This window comes from Cydia strobilella, chromosome 2, assembly GCF_947568885.1.
Source record: "Cydia strobilella chromosome 2, ilCydStro3.1, whole genome shotgun sequence".
Lineage (NCBI taxonomy): Eukaryota > Metazoa > Arthropoda > Insecta > Lepidoptera > Tortricidae > Cydia > Cydia strobilella.
The window spans coordinates 5,605,882-5,630,909 of NC_086042.1; the positions used below are offsets into that span (position 1 = coordinate 5,605,882).

A 25,028-nucleotide genomic window follows, 5' to 3' on the forward strand; every position below is an offset into this window, starting at 1 on the left:
ATCGACATGGGCTATTATGTAAACTTGACAGCGAGAAGAAAAGCTAATAAGTACGCACGCCAGTATCAATAGTATTTTTAAATCTTTTTGAATCCTGTTAAGTTTACTTTTTCAAGTTCTAATAATTGATATAATCGAATGTACAATTGTACACAGATGTGTTGAATCGTCATATTATGTCTCGAAATTTAAATAACTTGCTTGTGCTACCTTTTAAGATACAAATAAATGAATTATAAAAAACAAAATGCAATATATAATTAATGCTATTAAATCATCACTAAATATGGCGCCTTGACATTTAACGGTTTTTTTATAACCTTTCGTTGGAAACACTGACGGACGACGGTCGGCGGCCATCTTGAAGCGTAACTGTTGTCATGTTTACGTTGTGTGAAAGGTGAAATTAATGAGTTTTCATAGAATAATCAGGTAATATCACCGCCACTATCATTGAAACTAGCAAGTAAACCTTAAATTTCCACGTGAAAGTGTTTTATATATTAAAGTTAATGCGTTCGCCAAAAAACTCTACTATTTAGATTGGGCGCCAAACTGTGTTAGTCGTTAACGACCGACATCAGTGGGCATTGTTTAGTTTGTTCCTGTTTTTTGTGATCAAAATGACTGTGATAGACGTTTTTGCGTTTATTGGGAACCTCTAGACTTGTTTATTGTATGTTGTGTATTTCTTTCAGGCCAGCTTTGATGTAATTCTGTATTGGAACAAGTAGACATTCACTATGTTTTACGCACATTTTGTGCTGGCCAAGAAAGGGCCGCTAGCCAAAATTTGGTTGGCAGCCCATTGGGACAAAAAGCTGACGAAGGCTCATGTGTTCGAGACGAATATCGAGAAATCCGTAGATGGTATTTTGAAACCTAAAGTGAAGATGGCTTTGAGGACATCTGGCCATCTGCTGCTTGGTGTTGTAAGGATTTACTCGCGGAAGGCCAAGTATCTGCTGCAGGATTGTAATGAAGCTTTCGTTAAGATCAAGGTGGGTTATGTTTTTATTTAGTTTTTTTTAATACAACAAAGTCATTGTAAACATCATTATGTTCTTAGAAATTTGACATTTAGGATGATATTCTCACATTTTGTCATTACAAATGCCATGTAGACTGTAGAGTTAGCTTGGTCCGATTCTGATTGCACTGTATGCCCATAAGATATACAATATCCATGTTGACATGCAACTACCCAAATGAAATGAAAATTTTGAAGTGGTATTTTGTATTATTGCAGATTCTCAATGACTCATCCTGATCATATCATCCTATTGCAGGGCACGGGGCTTCTCTCATTGTAAATCATAGTTTTAAACAATTCTTTATGCAGGCCTAATGTGAATTGGGGACTTCTCACACACATTTGAATTTCTTTGAAGATGATTCTTTATGATGTTTCTCTTTATCAAATATAGATTATTACGTACTTGTTTTCAACTATACTACTGGCTAAACAGTAGTTAAACAGAGCCAGCCATAGTAGAAATCATTACTTTCAGGTGTTTCGAAGATCCAAAACTGTTGGTTTGATAGGTGATAGGTCTAAGCAGCTTTATTAGGTGGCCTATAGAAACATAACCTTGGCATCCTAACGTCACCTTTAAGCAAATTCATCTTGCGGCCCGGGGCTACAAGACAAAAGGGTCTTCGTGGCCCTCATAAAAATAAGGGTGTAAAGTATTTTTCACTTGCTGACTACTAACTCCATGTATCGATGCGATCGGTGTATCTTCACTTGTGTAGTGTGTTCCCACAACTTTTTTATTATTATCAAAATATATTCCCAATTAACATTAAGCACTAAATGGGCTCAATTAGATCTACATAAGCATTTGTTTACTACTAAAGTTCAGTAGCTGTTCTAAATAAAAATATAAGTAATATTTGGATATAACTGTAATATCCGGAACTGGGCTCTGACGCAGTAGCTGAAGACACAACTAGTATAAACTCTAAGATGACAGAGAGTGTAGAATGTTTTGACAGATTCTAAAGCTTGGCTAGAAGTTGTACAAAAAATCATATTTTAAGCTTAATATGGGTATTTTGGTGCAAGATTATTGTTTGTGATAATATCACATGCCTTTGAGTGGTAGGCAATTGAATTGTGGTTGTTTAAGTCAATCAAATTTTATATTTAATTAATATAAAAGAACCGGCCAAGTGCGAGTCGGACTCGCGCACCAAGGGTTCCAGATTTTTTAGTATTTGTTGTTATAGCGGCAACAGAAATACATAGAAATACTAGCTATCACAGTTCATGAGATACAGCCTGGTGACAGACAGACAGACAAACAGACATCGGAGTCTTAGTAATAGGGTCCCGTTTTTACCCTTTGGGTACAGAACCCTATAAAAACCTGAAAACGGGTACTTATCAAAACTTATCATTCAATTAACTCAAAAATAAATTTAAAGGCTAAGATAATTTGACTCCTATTGTAATGATAGAGTTATAAACAGAACATATCAATTTGGCTGTATAAGTCAATATGGTAAAAGGAAAAACATGTACTAACAGAGATCTCAACATATGATAAGCTTAGTTAACAGTGTTAACACAGCTGTTTCGTTTCTTTACATTTCACTGTTACTTTTTATTAGATATATATCTGAGTGTAATAATTTCAGATGGCCTTCCGGCCTGGCATGGTGGACTTGCCTGAGGAGCACAGAGAGGCCGCCATGAACGCCATCACCCTGCCCGAGGTGTTCCATGACTTCGACACTGCCATGCCAGAGTTGAAGTAAGGATTATTCTGGCTAAGGCTTAAAAACTATATTTTTTAATTTAGTGTGTCCGGAGTGTCTTTGTCGGTCGGAGTGGACCCTAAGGGGACCCGCAGGAATCTCGCCTCTGGCTTGCCTTAATTGGCCGTCCAGAGAGGAGGCGTTAGAGCTATATGCTTCAGGGGTGAAAGTGAAAGATGCATAAGATGCAAGTTGGCACAGTGGCTGTTCACAGCCACTGTAGAAGGCGGCGCACACCTCTCGACACCCCTGAGCCGCTCACACTGGTGTTGCTCCTGGTCGTCTTTACGACGGCAGTTTCAGGGGCCCATCTAGTCAGCGGCGATTCACCGCCTTCCTCGATAACGTGTAAAACATTGTTATGGCAGGTGTACCTCTTTACAATAGCCCAATCTTTTGACCAGCCAAACTTCAACACCATAACCGGCCCTCTTTTCCACTTTATTTACAATAGCCCGTACGCCAGCTGGGATCGATTTACGGGTATCTATTTGTACCCGTCAATGGGTTCTAGCTGGTGTATTACATAACATAAAAATTTGTCTAATAGGGCCTCTGTGCTGTTGGCTTCGGCTGTTGATCCTAGTACTATTACATCCCCAATCTTCCAAAAGCAAGTAAGCCAAAGTCATCATTTCCCGTCAAACCCCTTTTCTGTTTGTTTATCGCTTATGGGAGTTATGGGATACAAAAACAAGTACAATATAAATAATATTGCTTTGTTTTCATACAGTGAGGTTGACATTGAGGCGCAGTTCTCAATGAACCAGTCCCGCGCGGAAGAGATCACCATGCGTGAGGACTATGGTTCCCTCAACCTGGTCAACCCGGACGATGGGTTTGGCGATATGGGATTTGATACGGACAACCCGGATATCATGCGAGAGGCTATCGGCACTGAGGGAGGTCTGGAACAGGTAAGAAAGTATTTTAGACTGATCCTATTTTTATGTTTTTCTCCGGATACTGTAGTATGAATTTTCTCAAATGATTTATACGCCTAAGATCCTAATCTGTTTAATAAAAGCCATTGTTTCTTTTGTGTGTGCTGTTAGCTCCCGCATGAGCCACGCGGCAACGAAACAACGTCTGTGTACATCTAACATGTTTTGGTAATGTAGGATGATCGACCACCTCAATGTAGGCGAGCGCTTATATTATTACATAGATTTGAACCTTAAAACCAAAACCATACACAAGCTTTTTAAACGACATTGTTGCTTTGCCACGCGCTTAGAACGAGAGTTGACCGCTCACAAAAGAGAAACAATGGCTTTTGTTAACAGATTAGGGTCTTAGGTGTAAAAATCATTCACAGCAGCACCATCATCGCCCGAAATGTGCTTAGATTTTTGTTACTCTATTGGAAGTAGTATCAATGAGTGCAAGTAAGTTAGCAAGTGATGTGCGTTACTGAGCTGTGAGGCGGTTACTTGTAGAATAAGCATCGATTCGTCCGCAGAGTAACCTGCTGTTCGCCGACGGGTCGTCGCTGGAGCTGGGCAAGGAGGGCGCGGGCGCGGGGCTGGCGGCGCCGGCGCTGGAGCGGCGGCTCGAGGCGCAGCCGCACGCGCACGCGCCCATGGACGACGGCTTCGGCGGCACCATCGGCGACGTGCCCGACTTCGGACGTGAGTATCATGCACCACTGTCTGTCTGTCTCTGTCTATCCATGTGGCCTCCACATTACACATTTGTATTGCGCTGCTTGAGTGACATTCTAGTCTAGAATACGTGTCCATGGTTTGGTCACAATTGTCACAAGTTTACTATTATCCTGAAAATCGTTCCTACAATTTTAATAACAAAACTTCCGTCAGACACGGACATATTAAATATATTATTCCCGTCCGGTCCGGTCCGTCACCGTCAACGCAAGCTCCTGATGAACTCCTCGGTACGGAGTGAAACATGTCTACGTTTATCGACTTAAAATACGTGAGCGACTCGTTCCTACAACTTTTTTTTTGTATTTCCGTGGCAAACTTTACAGCTGTACATGTGTAATTTATCAAATTTAAACTTGAATTCTTGCTATATCTGTGAACAGATGCGGGCGGGCTGTTCGAGGGCGATCTGTTCGGCGACGTGTCGGCGGCGGGCGCGAGCGCCGGCTCGGCCGCGCTGGCCGGACCCTCGGCGCAGCCGCAGTCGCTGCAGGTAACCTCACTTTTTGTTACAATTGATTTTTTATTTAAAATCTACCTTTGATATTGACTCATAACTTACCAGCGACAGATCGGTTGCGCCAAATCGCCGGTCACCATTAAAAAAATCACAAAATTTTATTGTATATGACGTTTTATAGTTGTAAGTTGACCAGATCAATTATGGTTAGTGCAATCTGGCCCTCAGTGTCACCTACCGTGAACAATTTTTGTCAATTTTGCGTGATAGGTAAAGGAACCGTAATTATTGCATTTTTATAGTCGTAGCCTGTACCATTACTCGTAATCTCAGTAAGTATTATGTCAGGCGGAGATCGAGGCGGCGGGCGTGAGCGAGGCGCACGCGCCGGCGCCGGAGGCCCCCGACTCGGACGACGACATGGGCGACCACTACGACGCCGGCAACTCGCCGCATCACAGGTGCGTCCGTTCTCCATCATATCAATATTAATATAAATGCCATTAATTAGGTTTATTAGCTATTTTATACCGAGTGTTAATATTATGAAAGTCACGAGGGCTCTCATATCATTTTTACTATACCAAGGTACTTAGTGTCTTACAAATCAAACTAATTGAATGTGCAGTCAGTTGCAGAGATAGTTGATTGCTTGGCCAACAAATTTCTATGCATATAGGATGTGTTTCCGCATCTGACGTTTGTTAATACTTAAATTAGGTGACTAGATTTTTTCGATAGAATTTTCTTAAATTTTAATGTTTTTCTCTTAGGGATTTCTTTGATAATATCTTTGACACTTCGCCGTTTTAATCTTTGATTTCATTTACTCGCAGTCTTTTTAGAAATCTCTCTGTCGGCTATTCCTTTATTTATTTATATTCTGGTACTGCATAATGTGTGATTTATGAGTAATGTACCGTGTGTCCCCCCGCAGCTGGGGTGGGTCTGCGCCCGCGTCGCCGGCGCCGGCCGAGCTCATGCCGCCGCCCGCTGCTCCGCGCCCGCCCTCCGTGCTGCCCATGGTCAGTATACTGTGTGTGTGTGTGTGTGTATGTCCCCCCGCAGCTGGGGCGGGTCTGCGCCCGCGTCGCCGGCGCCGGCCGAGCTCATGCCGCCGCCCGCTGCTCCGCGCCCGCCCTCCGTGCTGCCCATGGCCAGTATACTGTGTGTGTGTGTGTGTGTATGTCCCCCCGCAGCTGGGGCGGGTCTGCGCCCGCGTCGCCGGCGCCGGCCGAGCTCATGCCGCCGCCCGCTGCTCCGCGCCCGCCCTCCGTGCTGCCCATGGCCAGTATACTGTGTGTGTGTGTGTGTGTATGTCCCCCCGCAGCTGGGGCGGGTCTGCGCCCGCGTCGCCGGCGCCGGCCGAGCTCATGCCGCCGCCCGCTGCTCCGCGCCCGCCCTCCGTGCTGCCCATGGTCAGTATACTGTGTGTGTGTGTGTGTGTGTGTATATGTCCCCCCGCAGCTGGGGCGGGTCTGCGCCCGCGTCGCCGGCGCCGGCCGAGCTCATGCCGCCGCCCGCTGCTCCGCGCCCGCCCTCCGTGCTGCCCATGGTCAGTATACTGTGTGTGTGTGTGTGTGTGTGTGTATGTCCCCCCGCAGCTGGGGCGGGTCTGCGCCCGCGTCGCCGGCGCCGGCCGAGCTCATGCCGCCGCCCGCTGCTCCGCGCCCGCCCTCCGTGCTGCCCATGGTCAGTATACTGTGTGTGTGTGTGTGTGTGTGTATGTCCCCCCGCAGCTGGGGCGGGTCTGCGCCCGCGTCGCCGGCGCCGGCCGAGCTCATGCCGCCGCCCGCTGCTCCGCGCCCGCCCTCCGTGCTGCCCATGGTCAGTATACTGTGTGTGTGTGTGTGTGTGTGTATGTCCCCCCGCAGCTGGGGCGGGTCTGCGCCCGCGTCGCCGGCGCCGGCCGAGCTCATGCCGCCGCCCGCTGCTCCGCGCCCGCCCTCCGTGCTGCCCATGGTCAGTATACTGTGTGTGTGTGTGTGTGTGTATGTCCCCCCGCAGCTGGGGTGGGTCTGCGCCCGCGTCGCCGGCGCCGGCCGAGCTCATGCCGCCGCCCGCTGCTCCGCGCCCGCCCTCCGTGCTGCCCATGGTCAGTATACTGTGTGTGTGTGTGTGTGTGTGTGTATGTCCCCCCGCAGCTGGGGCGGGTCTGCGCCCGCGTCGCCGGCGCCGGCCGAGCTCATGCCGCCGCCCGCTGCTCCGCGCCCGCCCTCCGTGCTGCCCATGGTCAGTATACTGTGTGTGTGTGTGTGTGTGTGTATGTCCCCCCGCAGCTGGGGCGGGTCTGCGCCCGCGTCGCCGGCGCCGGCCGAGCTCATGCCGCCGCCCGCTGCTCCGCGCCCGCCCTCCGTGCTGCCCATGGTCAGTATACTGTGTGTGTGTGTGTGTATGTCCCCCCGCAGCTGGGGCGGGTCTGCGCCCGCGTCGCCGGCGCCGGCCGAGCTCATGCCGCCGCCCGCTGCTCCGCGCCCGCCCTCCGTGCTGCCCATGGTCAGTATACTGTGTGTGTGTGTGTGTGTGTGTGTGTGTGTATGTGTATGTGTGTGTGTATGTCCCCCCGCAGCTGGGGCGGGCCTGCGCCCGCGTCGCCGGCGCCGGCCGAGCTCATGCCGCCGCCCACTGCTCCGCGCCCGCCCTCCGTGCGGTCCATGATCAGTGACATCATCATACTAAACCTTTTTTTTATAGCTTTATTCAAGTTTTGCTTCGCTCTAGGTACAGGGTACCTAGACACCACCACCACCAGGGTAACATCGTCGGCTGACTCGAAGTGAAAAGTGAGCGGAACTATATTACGCCAGACTACTACGCTGAAACTTCTCATTCACACTTTCATGGTCGTAGCAAGATTGAAACATAGTATATGACTCGGATACTATCGGATGACATAGAATTACATAATAGATATATGCTTCTAAATGTTTTGTAAATGAATGCATGCAGGAGGTGGACTCGGCTCCGCTGGCGGAGCCGGCGCCGGCGGCGGAGGCGGAAGCGGAGGCGGCGCTGGACAACACCACGCTGCTGCAGAACGAGGAGGAGTCCTTCGCTCTCGCGCCCGTCGACGCCACCGTGCTCAAAGGTGAGCTGCCTGGCCTTGTGATACGGTTTCAAATTGATTGGAATTCACCGAAGTGTGGCAAAAAAAAATACAGATGCACTGAAGTTTGTATAAAGCGATTTAAACCCCATTTAGGCGGTTATCACACTGGATACGATTCGCACGGAGCACCGATGTTTAATTGATACAAAGCTATGCGGTCCCGCTGGCCGGCCGCTCGCACATCCAACCGACGTAAGAATCGCATCCAGTCCAGTGTGATAACCGCCTTAGACGGATCAAAAACTTGCATGTTGTGTTGGTGTTGCTAACCCAAAGTTCACGAAACATTTACGCTGACAGCACCGACTGCTGCACATCTGTTTGTACAGATTTGTCTCAATCATATTGAATCATATCAGCTTCATTTGTGAATCGATTTGCTGCCTTTGTGCGCGCTGACGTCGTTGACTGTTCTCAATACAGTCAAGTCTTTTATCCTAGACTCTTCGCAACTTTGCATTCTTTATTATACAGAGAGTGCCGAAACTAAAGTACACGTAAAAAAAATTTACGGCTCTTAATATCATATGCATAGGCTTTATTTTTCACTTCACTCATTAACAATACTCTGCTCCCACAGGCATAACAAAAACTAAGCGCAAACGCAAGCTGATCGTTGACGAAGTCAAAAACATATCCGGCGAAGAAATGAAGAACCAGCTCAGCAACACGTCGGACATCGTGACCACGCTAGACCTGGCGCCGCCCACGCGCCGCCTCATGCACTGGAAGGAGACCGGAGGAGTGGAGAAACTCTTCACTCTACCAGCCAGGCCCATCCCATCCAGAGTATTGTTCAAGGTATCTTATTTGAACTTTCTCTTTTATATTTATGTTCGCTTCATAAACTGGAAGGGCACCGGAGGCGTGGAAAAACCGTTAATTTAATGCTGCCTGCCGGACCTTTCCCTTGTTCGAGGCGTGTTATAATAATTAAAAAAATCCTTGAGCTGAAGAAGCAGATCACTGCTCAAAATGGCGCCAACCACTCGCCGGCTCAGACTGCGTGCGTGCGAGATTTGTGTAAAACAAGTAATATAACCAAATCGTTTGCCTTAGTTTGTTTGCATCAGTCCGCCGGACGATATCGGCCTGTCCGTTAGAACAAAAATTTGATAGTTCCGAACAACTGACAGGCCGATATCGTCCGTCGGACTGGTAATCAGTGGGCCCCTTCAATACTTTTCGAAGTTGTTTTACAGATGTGCAAGTAACAGTGTTAGGAACGTTCTCGAAAAAATTTGGAAAAGTGCAGGAATTCGAGGAATGGTCCATTTAGGAAACTAACGAGATATTTTCATGGAAAAGGTTTATTTTTGTATATCGGAAACCTTCCGTTGGCCTATCAGAAGATGGGCTAGATCGTTCAAGCTAATATTCCCGCATAACCTACTCGAGACCTGCGTGATAATACTCGTAAAACCAATTGTATGAATAGATTATCATGGTTGGTGTTGTTTCAGAAATACCAGCGCAACATGACGCTGCGCAACGAGGGCGGCGAGGAGGGCGACGCCAAGTCCCCCGAGCACCCCGAGCCCGGCCGGCGCATGCGCAAGCGCCGCCACGACGAGGTATGCCGTTACATCTTAACCCGCACAATGCACACGCACACGCACACGCACAGTGATGAAAACATCTCATTTTATACATTATTACATAGAATCTATTTGTTCCTGTATACTATTTCAACAGTAAAACTAATCCGTTTTCTGATTTTTAATTTAAATTTACGCAATATTTTTATTTATAAAAATTACATTCGTTTTAAGAGAAAATGTCGGAAAATTATTAAAAAATCCAGAATTTGATGATCTTTAGTATGTGATTTTAGACGTTTTTTTCGGGATTTGTAATTATTTTATATTTAAAAACTATCATAGGTGTATCACAAATAGTGATGGCAGTAGGATTGTTCTGATAGCAGTAAAATCTCTTACTGAAAATTATATATTTACATAAATATGATTTAGCCTATGCGCATTCTAACACTGATTTTTCAGTGAAAATCGATGTTATAATTTTTTTACTATTTTTCCAAACAATAACGTAGCACATATATTAATTTCGGGCAAAAGGAAAAAAATATGCAAGGGTTAATCTTCTGACCGCCAGAGACGTCAATTGACACGTGCGGTTACAGCCCAGAAAAGGGTTTTGAACACCACGCCTATCGTGTGCGGCGCGTCATCGTGAACCTTATCGGAATGCAGGAAGGTTGATATTGGGCTGTAGCCGCGCGCGTAGATGACGTCTGTGGCGGTAAAAAGGCCAATGGCCTCAATAAAAACTTTTCCAGTTTGACTACTAATTGTTACAAAATAGAACACATTTATTTATGCTTGGCAAGAGAGAAAGGGAGTGGCCCCCGTTCTGAGTCATGGCTCGTCCAACAGGTCTCCATCGCCATACAGCGGGGTAACGCTGCTAGTGTTATGGGGACCTTTGGACCCGGCATGGCTCAGAACGGATTTTAGTTTCTAATTTTTTTTTTTCGTATTTCTTGTATTACAAATAGTACAGCTATAATGTAGTAATGTTACTACTTTATTTAATATATTTATAAAATATACGACATTTATTTATTATTTATTAACATATGTCATGTCCACAGTCGATGCTACCCCCGGACACGCCGGCGCCGGCACCAGACCTAGAACCTCCCACTCCTGTGCCGCAGGAGTACGAACCTTCAGTCGGTGAGTACCGCGGACATGCACATCTAGCATTGTGCCGTTCTCGAGCGAGAATGTTTCCCATTCAAAACGGAGATCCTATTTGAAATTGGCAGAAGTAAATACGTAACATGCACCTCTGCTTTTTTTCATGGGTTTTTTAACATGCATTTCACATTTCTTGATAATCACATTTTCGCTCTATATAACGAACTTTTTCAATACCAATGAATATTTTTCAAATCTATCATGTTTACCGCAATCTTAATAATATAATATACTCACAGAACCACAAGTCATGCTCGAGAGGTCCATTTATGTCAACATACAGAAAGCTATTAGATAGTTAAAATCGTTAACCTTATCGCTACGAATGTTTGGTAAGATTTTATGGTAAAAAAGTTTGAAATTTTACAGTATAGTAAATGTAGCTTTACTCTCTAACTGTATATTATATGTATTTTGTTAAAGTTGCTATGCTACCATTAACGTAACTGAAAAACATTTAATATTCTCATCATCTATTGGTGTCCCCCAGTAAATCAATCGTAATCGACTAAACAAAAAAACGTCTCATAACACTTTGGCTGCCATGAGCATCACGCAATCTTTTCTGTGTGGTCACGAGCCAGTGGGATCAAAAGCTCACTTAAATAAATTACTATTGGGCGGGGGAGCAATACTGTAGGTGGTGGGAGTGTGTTTTCATTCTTCCCTCAGTAACATGTCTATAACGCTTGGCTTATAACACTCTTATCATAATGTTTATCACCATTAACCTCCGCCGTACTAACTGTAACGCCATCTGGTTGGGTAGAGCCGGCGCAGGCGGGCTACCAGACCCCGCGCTCCGACGTCGACGAGGCCCCGCAGACCCCAGGTAAGACTACTAACTTTACACTGCGTTGTTTCACATTTTACTTACAAGTAATGACAGCTATGCTATCTGCTATCAAATTATAATCAATTCTCTTTGCTTATATTAACCTTTCATACGAGTAAGGGTGTGGGTTAAGTATATTGGGGGGTCAAACACTTCAAAGTTTGTCCGAGCCGTATAGAACCTACCTAAAGTAAAAAAAAATGTTCTTAAATAAATTGAGAAGAAGACTGTAAAATATTATCAGGAGACCAAACACAGACGAAAGGTTTATCTTTAAATTTTAAGGTGACTTCGGTTCAGTTCTTTTTTGTCAAATTATGGAATAGAGTGCGGCGTAAGTATATAGCTCGCTCGAACCGGATCGATTGTACCAGTTTCTGAGAGTGGTACATATGTTTATAAGAATAAGATTGATTTATTGCAGTACTGTGTACATCTGTAGATTTGTGTTGTTGTTATCTTGTGTATTCCATTGTAGTTCCGAAATGACTGTACCGTGGTTTAAACTGTAAAGTTTTACATAGTACATACCTACAACATTGTTTGGATGTCAGGTATGCTGAGCGCGCTGGGCCCGCCGCTGACGCCGGGCACGCTGCTGCAGGGCGGCCTCACGCCGGGCGGCCTCCCTCACGGCAGCCTCACGCCGGGCGGCCTGGCCCACGGCGGCCTCACGCCCACCGGCCTCCAGCACGGCGGCCTCACACCAGGTTAGTAGTGTCAGCAACGCTGGGCCTATGGACTGTGGTACTTTAGTATCAGGGTAGATACGTAAATTGATAATACCTCTTTACAAATATAGTTGGTCATAGAGTATATGTTAAAAGCTCTCGGACGCCATATCACCTCTAGATTGAATTAGATATGTGAAAACCTGTTGCCAGACATTTTAATTCAGTTTGCTTTATATATTGTAATAATGGTATTTCAGTTTATTTATTCCATAGAGTAACTTATACTAGAGCGGCACTGTCATAGTAAATTTTGTAACCCCAGTAAATTCACTGCCATCAGTCGACACACTTTAAAACTAAAAAATGAAGATTTATAAAAATACGATAAAATGTATTTAAATATAGATAAATGATTTTTTTTATATGCATTAACATAAGTTACGCGGACGACATGGTGCTTCTGAGCGCCTCAGTCTGTGGTATACGAAGGCTGCTCAATGTGTGCGAGGCTTATGCTGCCAGTCACGGTCTGAAATATAATGTAAAAAAAAGCCAGTATGTCGTCTTTGAGTGCGACCGCAACAAATATTCAGAGTTCCCCGCAATTGCGCTAAACGACAGTACTATGGACCGGGTAACCCAATTTAAATATTTAGGCCATGTGGTTGCGGCCGACCTCAAAGACGACATGGACATCGAACGGGAGCGGAGGGCCTTATCGGTGCGTGCAAATATGATAGCTCGAAGGTTTGCGGGGTGTTCCAGGGGGGTTCGGGTGACTCTGTTTAGAGCGTTCTGTGCTTCCCTGTATACCTGCAACCTTTGGGTTCAGTATTCGCAGCGGGCCTATGGGGCTCTCCGTGTCCAATATAATAACGCGTTCCGGGTGATTGTGGGACTGCCTCGCTTCTGTAGCGCATCAGGAATGTTTGCGGAGGCGCGCGTTGATTGTTTTCAGACGACCTTGCGCAGGCGCGCCGCATCCCTGGTGCGCCGGGTGCGGGACAGTCCCAACATCATCTTAAGGATGATAGCGGATAAGCCGGATTGTCCGCTAATGTTACACTGTGCGGGGCTACATTCCCCAATGGGCTCCATACAGTGGTAACTTGTAGGTTAAGTGTGTAGGTTTAGGTATAGGTATAATTGTTATTAGGCTTAGGTATACTAACCCTCTTGAAACAGCTTTTTTACTAACAGAATGTATGTGTCACGGTTACACGAAATAAATGATTTCATTTCATTTCATTAATTATTTTTATGATTTTGACCCACGTTCTTTCACTGATATGCGTTAAAATTGTTAAATAACAAACGAAACCGTCAACGCCATCTATACGACAGTAGGCCAAAACTAGTAGCGCCCTCTGAACGAGAATCAAATTCAATCAAATTTTCTTGATTTTCGAGGCACGTTTTTTCCTTAGACTGTATCCATCTATTACGGAGTTATATCTATCTTTGTTTATTCGTAATGATTTGTCTCGCAGGAGGCCTGCAACACGGCGGTATGACGCCAGCAGGCTTGCAGCACGGCGACGGGCACGACTTCGGCCCCATGACACCCGCCGGGCTGCACCATGGAGGTACCTAACATATGGCACTGATATTTAGACGTGCTAAGAAAAATTTGTGTCGTGATGCGATCATTGCATTATGACATGGTGCTAAATCAGCAGTTACCATTTATAGTAAATTAAAAGTATTTTTAGGGTTCCGTACCCAGAGGGTAAAAATGGGACCCTATTACTAAGTCTACGCTGTCCGTCCGTCTGTCACCATGCTGTATCTCATGAACCGTGATAGCTAGACAGTTGAAATTTTCACAGATGATGTATTTCTGTTGCCGCTATAACAACAAATCAAATACTAAAAACAGAATAAAATAAATAGTATTAAAGTGGGGGCTCCCATACAACAAACGTGATTTGCGTTTGCGTTGCGTTTTTTTGCGTAATGGTACGGAACCCTTCGTGCACGAGTCCGACTCGCACTTGGCCGGTTTTTGGAAACAAGCCTCTAGACCCTACATCCAAAGTTACCTTACACCATCATTTTAAAAACCTATTACCCTCAAGCTTTTTGAATTTCTATAATATAGCGTTACCCGACATCACGACGGTGGGAGTGGGATTTATAGGTAACTTCCGCCGACGCGACATCGCATGAGTTGAGGGACTGGAGGAGGGGTTAATGAAATATACAAACGAAGCCAACCAAACAATGAATATGATAATCAAATTATCCCAGAGAGACTATTAACAAGGTACAATAATTTCAGGAATGACGCCAATGGGGCTAGACAGCGGAATGACGCCAGGCGGCCTCGGCCACGGCGGCCTCACGCCCGCCGGCCTACACCACGGCGGCATGACACCAGGTGATCTTATCCACCATCACAATATTTTTTTAGTAAAATTTTGTTCTCCATTGGTTTATTACAAATTTTAATTCATCTTTTCTGTTCCTAAAAGTTGAAACCATTGGTAAGAAAGTGTTCCCCAATTTCCTTCTTTGTATAATCAGTTTTAGGTGATTTATGCAAAACACACCAAAAAAGATGGATATTTAACTTTATAAACCCCCTCTCTACATCTTGAGACCTAATAGCCTTTCGGCCTATTTACGCGCCTCTCCTTCGGGCATAGTTAAAATTTTCGTTAGCCCAATTCTAAACATCATACTACAACATTGTGTCCGTTTCAACGTTGCTTCATCGACAACTAAAGGCTGGCGTCCACTAGGCTCGCCGAGGCGAATCGCAATAATTCGCCTTCTATACATTTACTATGAAACTGCGTCTATTGATGAAGAGCCGCGGCGCGTCGAATCGAATTTACCATTCATAGTAAATGTATAGAAGGCGAATTATTGCGATTCGATTCGATTCGCCTCGGCGAGTCTAGTGGACGCCAGCGTTAAGACCTCACTTTACATAACACTTAAAATCCTGGATCATCTTACTGACAAAACCTTTATTTCCAGGTGGATTGGATCACGGCGGTATGACACCAGCAGGCCTCCAACACGGCGGCATGACGCCCGCGGGTCTCCAGCACGGCGGTATGACGCCGGCCGGCCTCCAGCACGGAGGCATGACGCCAGCCGGCTTACAACACGGAGGCATGACGCCCGCGGGGTTGCAGCATGGTGGCATGACGCCCGCTGGGTTGCAGCACGGTGGAATGACGCCGCAAGGTTAGTGATGAATATTTGTAGGTTTAATCCTCTAGTAGTCCCAAATTCATGTACAAGTTGCCAAAGGTGACCTTAGGGCTTTTCGGTTCGGAGTACCTATAGTGTTTTTAATTTAAAGCAATAGCGCGATAAATCCTTTGCAATAAATGTTCCTTTAAATCCTTTCTTGCATAAAATTAACCTAAATACCAAAGTAATAAGGACAAACGCTTAGATCTGACAGACGTTAGTACAGAAACTGAGCACCACGCCTATCGTGCGCGGCGCGTCATCGTAAACCTTATCGGAATGCACGAAGGTTGATATTGGGCTGTAGCCGCGCGCCTCAGTTCACGTCTTTGGAGGTCAAAGAGTTAAGCGTTGTTGCATTGCGTCCACAGGTCTATCGCACGGCGGCATGCTGGGTCACGGACTGGAGCACGCGCAGCTGCCGATGATGCCGCAGCTGGGCGGCGACGTGCCCGCAGCCCTACTAGCGCGAGCCCTGCCCGCGCAGGCGCCGCCCGACCACGAGCTCGGCCACACCGTGCCCATGGAGCCACTGCCGCTGCACGGGCTGGAGCCCGACTACCAGGTGTGTACCCACAGGTCGCACGGCAGCTGCCGATGATGCCGCAGCTGGGCGGCGACGTGCCCGCAGCCCTACTAGCGCGAGCCCTGCCCGCGCAGGCGCCGCCCGACCACGAGCTCGGCCACACCGTGCCCATGGAGCCACTGCCGCTGCACGGGCTGGAGCCCGACTACCAGGTGTGTACCCACAGGTCGCACGGCAGCTGCCGATGATGCCGCAGCTGGGCGGCGACGTGCCCGCAGCCCTACTAGCGCGAGCCCTGCCCGCGTAGGCGCCGCCCGACCACGAGCTCGGCCACACCGTGCCCATGGAGCCACTGCCGCTGCACGGGCTGGAGCCCGACTACCAGGTGTGTACCCACAGGTCGCACGGCAGCTGCCGATGATGCCGCAGCTGGGCGGCGACGTGCCCGCAGCCCTACTAGCGCGAGCCCTGCCCGCGCAGGCGCCGCCCGACCACGAGCTCGGCCACACCGTGCCCATGGAGCCACTGCCGCTGCACGGGCTGGAGCCCGACTACCAGGTGTGTACCCACAGGTCGCACGGCAGCTGCCGATGATGCCGCAGCTGGGCGGCGACGTGCCCGCAGCCCTACTAGCGCGAGCCCTGCCCGCGTAGGCGCCGCCCGACCACGAGCTCGGCCACACCGTGCCCATGGAGCCACTGCCGCTGCACGGGCTGGAGCCCGACTACCAGGTGTGTACCCACAGGTCGCACGGCAGCTGCCGATGATGCCGCAGCTGGGCGGCGACGTGCCCGCAGCCCTACTAGCGCGAGCCCTGCCCGCGCAGGCGCCGCCCGACCACGAGCTCGGCCACACCGTGCCCATGGAGCCACTGCCGCTGCACGGGCTGGAGCCCGACTACCAGGTGTGTACCCACAGGTCGCACGGCAGCTGCCGATGATGCCGCAGCTGGGCGGCGACGTGCCCGCAGCCCTACTAGCGCGAGCCCTGCCCGCGTAGGCGCCGCCCGACCACGAGCTCGGCCACACCGTGCCCATGGAGCCACTGCCGCTGCACGGGCTGGAGCCCGACTACCAGGTGTGTACCCACAGGTCGCACGGCAGCTGCCGATGATGCCGCAGCTGGGCGGCGACGTGCCCGCAGCCCTACTAGCGCGAGCCCTGCCCGCGCAGGCGCCGCCCGACCACGAGCTCGGCCACACCGTGCCCATGGAGCCACTGCCGCTGCACGGGCTGGAGCCCGACTACCAGGTGTGTACCCACAGGTCGCACGGCAGCTGCCGATGATGCCGCAGCTGGGCGGCGACGTGCCCGCAGCCCTACTAGCGCGAGCCCTGCCCGCGCAGGCGCCGCCCGACCACGAGCTCGGCCACACCGTGCCCATGGAGCCACTGCCGCTGCACGGGCTGGAGCCCGACTACCAGGTGTGTACCCACAGGTCGCACGGCAGCTGCCGATGATGCCGCAGCTGGGCGGCGACGTGCCCGCAGCCCTACTAGCGCGAGCCCTGCCCGCGCAGGCGCCGCCCGACCACGAGCTCGGCCACACCGTGCCCATGGAGCCACTGCCGCTGCACGGGCTGGAGCCCGACTACCAGGTGTGTACCCACAGGTCGCACGGCAGCTGCCGATGATGCCGCAGCTGGGCGGCGACGTGCCCGCAGCCCTACTAGCGCGAGCCCTGCCCGCGCAGGCGCCGCCCGACCACGAGCTCGGCCACACCGTGCCCATGGAGCCACTGCCGCTGCACGGGCTGGAGCCCGACTACCAGGTGTGTACCCACAGGTCGCACGGCAGCTGCCGATGATGCCGCAGCTGGGCGGCGACGTGCCCGCAGCCCTACTAGCGCGAGCCCTGCCCGCGCAGGCGCCGCCCGACCACGAGCTCGGCCACACCGTGCCCATGGAGCCACTGCCGCTGCACGGGCTGGAGCCCGACTACCAGGTGTGTACCCACAGGTCGCACGGCAGCTGCCGATGATGCCGCAGCTGGGCGGCGACGTGCCCGCAGCCCTACTAGCGCGAGCCCTGCCCGCGCAGGCGCCGCCCGACCACGAGCTCGGCCACACCGTGCCCATGGAGCCACTGCCGCTGCACGGGCTGGAGCCCGACTACCAGGTGTGTACCCACAGGTCGCACGGCAGCTGCCGATGATGCCGCAGCTGGGCGGCGACGTGCCCGCAGCCCTACTAGCGCGAGCCCTGCCCGCGCAGGCGCCGCCCGACCACGAGCTCGGCCACACCGTGCCCATGGAGCCACTGCCGCTGCACGGGCTGGAGCCCGACTACCAGGTGTGTACCCACAGGTCGCACGGCAGCTGCCGATGATGCCGCAGCTGGGCGGCGACGTGCCCGCAGCCCTACTAGCGCGAGCCCTGCCCGCGCAGGCGCCGCCCGACCACGAGCTCGGCCACACCGTGCCCATGGAGCCACTGCCGCTGCACGGGCTGGAGCCCGACTACCAGGTGTGTACCCACAGGTCGCACGGCAGCTGCCGATGATGCCGCAGCTGGGCGGCGACGTGCCCGCAGCCCTACTAGCGCGAGCCCTGCCCGCGCAGGCGCCGCCCGACCACGAGCTCGGCCACACCGTGCCCATGGAGCCGCTGCCGCTGCACGGGCTGGAGCCCGACTACCAGGTCACCATTTTATACCACATTTTTCTTATCTCACTAAAACTTTACTTAACCATTCTAGTTTCAGTACGTCAGTTTACAAATAAAAACTCTGTTACATTTTCACGGTTGCATCCTAAGGCGAAGGATCCACGTCACGGTGTGGCACCGCTGCACCGCGCGGAACAGCGGAGGCTGTCGTCGTGTGTTAGATCAAGGCGGATTACCTACACCGTGATACAAAATTTCTGGCCGCGCTTCCGCCGTTCCGCGCGGTGCAGCGTTGCCACACCACACCGCTGCTTGGATCCTTCGCCTAAGAGAGAGGTCCACTTTGCCAACTTAATCCCAAGAGTTTTTAGGCGATAGCTACATAAGTTTCGAGAAACTCATTGTACGAGCTGGGGTTCGCACCTGTGCACTCGAATTTAAAAGTCGCACGTCTTAACCTTTTATAGATTTGTAACACAAAACATAAAACTTTTTCATGAAAATAACTTGCGTTTGCTTTAATATGTATTTGTTCTTCAGGGTGGCATGCAGATGACCAACTTAGGTTACGAGGACAACAATGGCCACCAAAGTCCACAGCACGACTACGACTTACCACCCAGTGTTGAAAATGTAAGTATTTCCTGCAATTGATACTAACATAGAATAAAAATACGAGTATTTGGGCGTTTTCTAAAATAAATATTAAAAACCTGATTCTTACAGATCCTGGTGTTTTTGGGCTCTTTCAACTCAGAATCACTAGCATAGTCAATCCTGTTGATAAAAAAAAGTCCCAAAAATGTGTATGATGATTGTACATTCCACTACGTCACGCACATACAAGTAAAAAAAAATAATCACAATAAAACGTGACGTAATGGAGTGGACATTTTGGGACATCTTTTTTTAATGGCAGGATAGAGAATGCTGTCGATTCTGAGTAGAATGAGCCCTCCTGGGCTTGGTAATATTTGATAAATGGGCGTTTTCTGAAATAAATATTGAAAACCTGATTCTTTCAAATCTGGACATAGGAATGTCTGGACATGATTTAAACATTTTAAACGACCTTACCATTGTCGGTTCTTAAATTTCTTTAGTCAGAAAAGTTCCTTAAAGAAAAAGAGGCAGTGTTTATTCCCAGTCAAAAACCGAAATCGTCCGCAGGATAATTTCTAAAAATCCTGTTAGACCTATTTTAGATAAATGCTCTTTATACTGATTGTTTTATAATGCCCGCATCCTATGGTTACTGTTTTCCGATTACAAACATGATATTGAAACACGCTGTGTGTTCCCAGGGCGAGGAGGGCGAACGCGAAGCGGGCGAGACGGACGAGCAGTTCGAGGAGCGCGTGCTGAACCGGCGAGCGGCGCAGCTGTTCGCGGTCATGCGGCCCAAGCTCGCCGCCGACTTGCAGCTCGCCTTCACCGAGCTCGCGCCCAGACACAACAACAGGAAACAGGTAACCGGGCTCTCCAAACTCGTGTGTGTGCCTCAGTCGGTTCCCGCTTCCGTTTGGCTTAGAACGCACTGAGATTTTTTCAAAAGCGGTTCCGCAACCGCAAAAAATGTAACGTACGGCATGCTTTATAAGCGCACTCACTTAAAAGACTGTAACTGACGGGCTGTAGTTTAATTCCTTAACCTTTTCGACGCCGTGTCAAACACAAAAGCTGTCACTCGGACGCCACGTCACCGAAGTGTCAAAACTGAAATTGAACTTTATGCACATGTACGTAGGTCTATGTTGCTCTGTGGTCTGCGACCGATTAATTCGTCTTTGGCGTTGGACCTGCGGTGCCGATATATCCGTCATTGGCGTCCAAAACGTTAAATAAAATAATAAATCCCAGAAGGTACTTGGCAGAAATAGTGAAACCGTATAAACACTAGACTGTGGCATACTGTCGCTGTATCCAGACCGCAGTATAAAATCGCTCTTCGACAAGATTATTGATAAGATCATTATGGCTTTTCTTCAATTTTTTTTAAGTTGGGCTTTGTGCAGCTTTTAACCCCATTACACTAATTTCATGCAACATATTTCATTGTTAAATATGCCAAGCTATGTCTTGACATTGGCCATTTAATCAGTTACCAAGTCTAGTTATATTGAATATTCCATACAAAACATAAACATCACTATTGTGATTTTAGTTGATTGATAAAATTTTACCTTTAATTATGAAAAAAGACCTGTCTTGTTTTTATAATCCTAATAATTATTAAAATTATTAATTCTTGTTCCAGGTGGCACAGAAATTCTACAGTTTACTGGTTCTGAAGAAACATCAGGTAATAAAGTTAGAACAAGACGAAACATATGGACCTATTACTATTATTAAGGGCGTGCAGTTCGAGACGGAGGCGATCTAAGTGCGATAATGTTATTTATATTAGCTATAATAATATAAAAGAGGAATATCTAAATTAGTATGTAAAAGAGGGTATAAAGAGGTATCAGTTATAGTGATGTTTATTGAAGTTTTCTACTTCACACAGTACTAGATTGAGCCAAAAAATAACGATTGTAAGTTGGCCTTACGATTTGAGTCCACAGGGCCCCAAAAATGGAAAATATGAATTGATGGACCAAGGAGCGCACTGATCTCAGTAATAAAGATGAATACGATATATCACTACTGTGCATGTAACACTAATGTCCCGTGGTCTCTATTCGTAAGTGATGACAGTTCTCTTTGATAGCCACGAGTAGGGAAATGCCTTATTTTGTTTTGCTATAGGTTAAGTCAAATTATTGTAAAAATGTTTAAGAATGACGTTTTAAATGCTTTCAAGTCGAAGATAGTAGATTGCTATTGTTAATGTATCTTGAATCCCAAAATTATGTAAGCGTGTATTTTTTGTACTGATCATGTTATTAAAGAGATAATTGGTATACAAGTTTGCAGAGGGCATGTATTCTCAAGGAAATGTAGGATATATATTGTAGTGTGGGTTTAGATATGGGCCTCGGCGGGCCTAACACTGGCGACCTGAATTGGAACACTCATTATTAATATTTTTCATCACACTTGCTCGAAAAAGATCTCAGGCCTATATTGTTCCCACGGGAGTTATGAATTCTGAAAAAAAAGAGTTTTTTTATTATGTCACTAATTTATACGAACCAAGTAGGTATAAATGAATTTTACTTTGAAAATACTGACGTTTATGAATTATTTTTGTTGTTTATACTTAAAAATATTGTCTTCGGTTACCGTGATAGTTACTCATGAAGTCGTGATTCTCATGAAATAAAACTATGAAAACGGATTATATCGCGTATATTGAATTTATAATACATCCCGACGTTTCGAACCCTTTACAGCGTTCGTGGTCAACGGGTGACACGGGGGTTGAAATGCCACCGTATTCAGAATTATTTCGCTTAAAATTTTGTTTTTTCTTCACAAGTGTGATGAAAAACATTGTGTGTAACTCCGGGGTAAGAATATTGTTACTAGTCTTTAATTCACTCCAGCCGGCGGCTGTCGTGAATATAGATTCTCGTACAATATTTCACTTACCCCCCACGTTTCACAATGTACTATTAAGTCATTGTCAATATGGGTACTTCAACATCTTCAGCAAAAGCCATTATCGATTAGCAAGGAAATATTTGTCGTGTTTAGAATGTGTACAGAATAAAACAAGGATGATGTATACCGATCATTTTTGCCACTCGGATGTATGCGATATCGGAATTGTATATTATATTATAATGTTACTACATAAGTGATTAGAGATTACACACGGAATTTCCTTACTGTTGTGTCAGATTTAAATCGGTACATAGTTATACAAAAGATCGGATTACATAGAATGCGCAAATAAGTTGCGTTTGAGATGTTTCGTGTCGTGTGTAACAGTAGTGAAATTACTCCTCATGTCGAAATCTGTGTTCAAATATCACGAATGATGTTGTATAGTGGGTTTGGAGAGCACATTACAATGATTGTACTATAACGCTGATAGACTGGATTGATAGTTAACACATTCAATGCCGAAAACCCGACTATCGGGTATTTTATTGTTTCGTTCCCAGGCCGGACGACCCGATAGTCGGGATCGTTGTACTACAGTTTTATGTGACTACATTTTTGTGGCCTGGCGCGGATCTTGTGTAGTTGGGTGGCAATAAATGTGTTAATACAAATTTCGATTATTAATAGCGGGAAAGACCCTGCATCTAGCAGTGAAGCAAGATTCTCACCCGTTTCCAACCTCCACACTGTATACCATCATCATGTGATTCAAGTAAATGCCTTATCGTAATCTTCGCAATATCACTGTTAACATTCTGTTCTTTATTTAGTCACACAAACGTTTCAAACTTGGATGTTAATTTAAAATTTCTATTACATTGTGTCAGGACAGTTGAATTGGTTAGGCTGGTATTACACCTGTCCAATTTATTGGTCCAATGTTCATTGCATCTCACTCTCTCATTAAACAAAATGTGAGACGCAAATACACATTGAACCAAGAAATGGTACAAGTGGAATACCTCCCTTAGATACAACAATACGTCAATGTGACTAACAATTAAGCTAATTAATAATGTTTGTTTCTACGACATGCCGCTGTTTAATTACCGTTAGGTATACGTAGACGCTGCTATAGTATTTACATTATACCATATTTTATGTAACGTTTATTCAAATTGTTAGTATTAGCTTAACCTTTTGGACGCCAAGGACCGATACGCACCGTAGGTTCAACGCCAAAGACCGATTAATCGGTCATAGACCACAGAGCAACATAGACCTACATGCATATGCTTAAAGTTCAATTTCAGTTTTGACACTTCGGTTACGTGGCGTCTGGACGACTGTTTTTGTGTTTGACACGGCGTCGAAAAGGTTAAAGATTGCACATTGCGAGTATAGTGTGATTGAAGAAATCAAAGATAGATATAACTCCGTAATAGATGGATACAGTCTAAGGAAAAAACGTGCCTGAAAATCAAGAAAATTTGATTCTCGTTTAGAGGGCGCTACTAATTTTGGCCTACAGTCGTATAGATGGCGTTGACGGTTTCGTTTGTTATTTAACAATTTTAACGCATATCAGTGAAAGAACATGGGTCAAAATCATCAAAACAATTAATGCAAATAAAAAAAATCATTTATCTATATTTAAATTCATTTTATCGTATTTTTACAAATCTTCAATTTTAGTTTTAAAGTGTGTCGACAGATGGCAGTGAATTTACTGGGGTTACAAAATTTACTATGACAGTACCGCTCTAGTATAAGTTACTCTATGAAGAAATTAAATTAAGATCTTTATCTAGTTAATTAGTCTTGACCCCGAAATGTACAAGAATTTAGAGTGATATTGTATGAACACCAACAACCTTCCATAAATAAATAAATATAAGTTTGTGGTTTATTTGTGGGGCTAGAATAGTTGTTACATTTCTTTGAGAACGATGTTTTTTTATGTCATGACATAGCAAAGTGGATCCACTCCACATTTTTTGGATTGTATTCATTTTGGAAACTTTAAAATTATGTGTAAAAATTATAACGCATTATAAATGCCAGGCACTTTTACCAAATCTTTCAGTTGACTAATTAATATTTAAGTGGTTACCTCCGCATTAAGGTATGCCTTCGCATCTACGAGAGGTTTCTCTACGGGCGGGGGTACTCACTTAGATTTAGATTTTTTTTGTCATAAAACTTTCTGTATTTGCAATAAATTTGTTAATAAAACTGTGTAGTATTAATGCCATCCTTTAAAGGTTTCCAGTTCTGTTAACCCTATTTATCTTGTTGGAAAGCACATGTAGGCCAAGCAATAAGAAGGTATAGAGGGAAATGCTAGGAACACACTTCGTAGCTTTGTTTGGACTAGTTAGGAGATGAACATATCAAAAGTCCCCGACCGTAACCCTGGTGCTGAGGGGGAGAGGGGGGTTGGAAGGTTAAATTTTTCGGTTTTTCGATTATATCTCGGAAACTATGGGTCTGAGCGACATGGCCACTTATATAAAATGAAAAGTGTTCTAATTTGTTACAAGTTTTATTAGGTCAATTTTTTTGATATCTTGTATAGTTTTTGAGATATCCGCTCTTGAAGGTTTATTAGGGCTGTCATTTTTATCTTGATTATCTACATCAGTAAAGCTGCTAGGCCGGTTTTGGTAACGTTTTCGTATAAATCGGGGGTGCTGAATTTATTTATGGTCACCTTTCCGAAGTAAAAACATATAAACTTTAAAAAAATAACTTTTTTTTAACTCCTCTTCACGCTTAAACCGCTGAACCGATTTAGTTGAAATTTGGTAAATAGATATTTTAAGTCCCGAGACAGGATATAATATAGTTTTTGTCTCAAAAATCATACTTTGAAGGTGTGAAATTTGGTGTTAGGGGAATTCAGCTTTTTCGCCGAAGTTGAATTCCTGAGGTTAATACTGTTTAAATTTAGGTTTGAAGTCATGTT

At 46.5% G+C, this 25,028-nt stretch overlaps 1 protein-coding gene across 1 annotated transcript; it reads left to right on the plus strand.

The window, feature by feature from the left end:
• Positions 1–336: 336 nt before the first annotated feature.
• Positions 337–24,295, plus strand: LOC134751400 (double-strand-break repair protein rad21 homolog). Its single transcript, XM_063686794.1, has 21 exons — positions 337–432; positions 699–1,001; positions 2,644–2,759; positions 3,497–3,680; positions 4,226–4,394; positions 4,814–4,923; positions 5,239–5,351; positions 5,828–5,915; positions 7,840–7,978; positions 8,580–8,800; positions 9,463–9,573; positions 10,614–10,698; positions 11,492–11,554; positions 12,112–12,267; positions 13,722–13,817; positions 14,513–14,611; positions 15,217–15,429; positions 15,810–16,003; positions 19,106–19,198; positions 19,870–20,034; positions 20,823–24,295. Exons 2-21 carry the CDS (start codon positions 744–746, stop codon positions 20,946–20,948), a joined length of 2,799 nt encoding a protein of 932 aa, XP_063542864.1. The 5' UTR covers positions 337–432; positions 699–743; the 3' UTR covers positions 20,949–24,295.
• Positions 24,296–25,028: the final 733 nt, after the last annotated feature.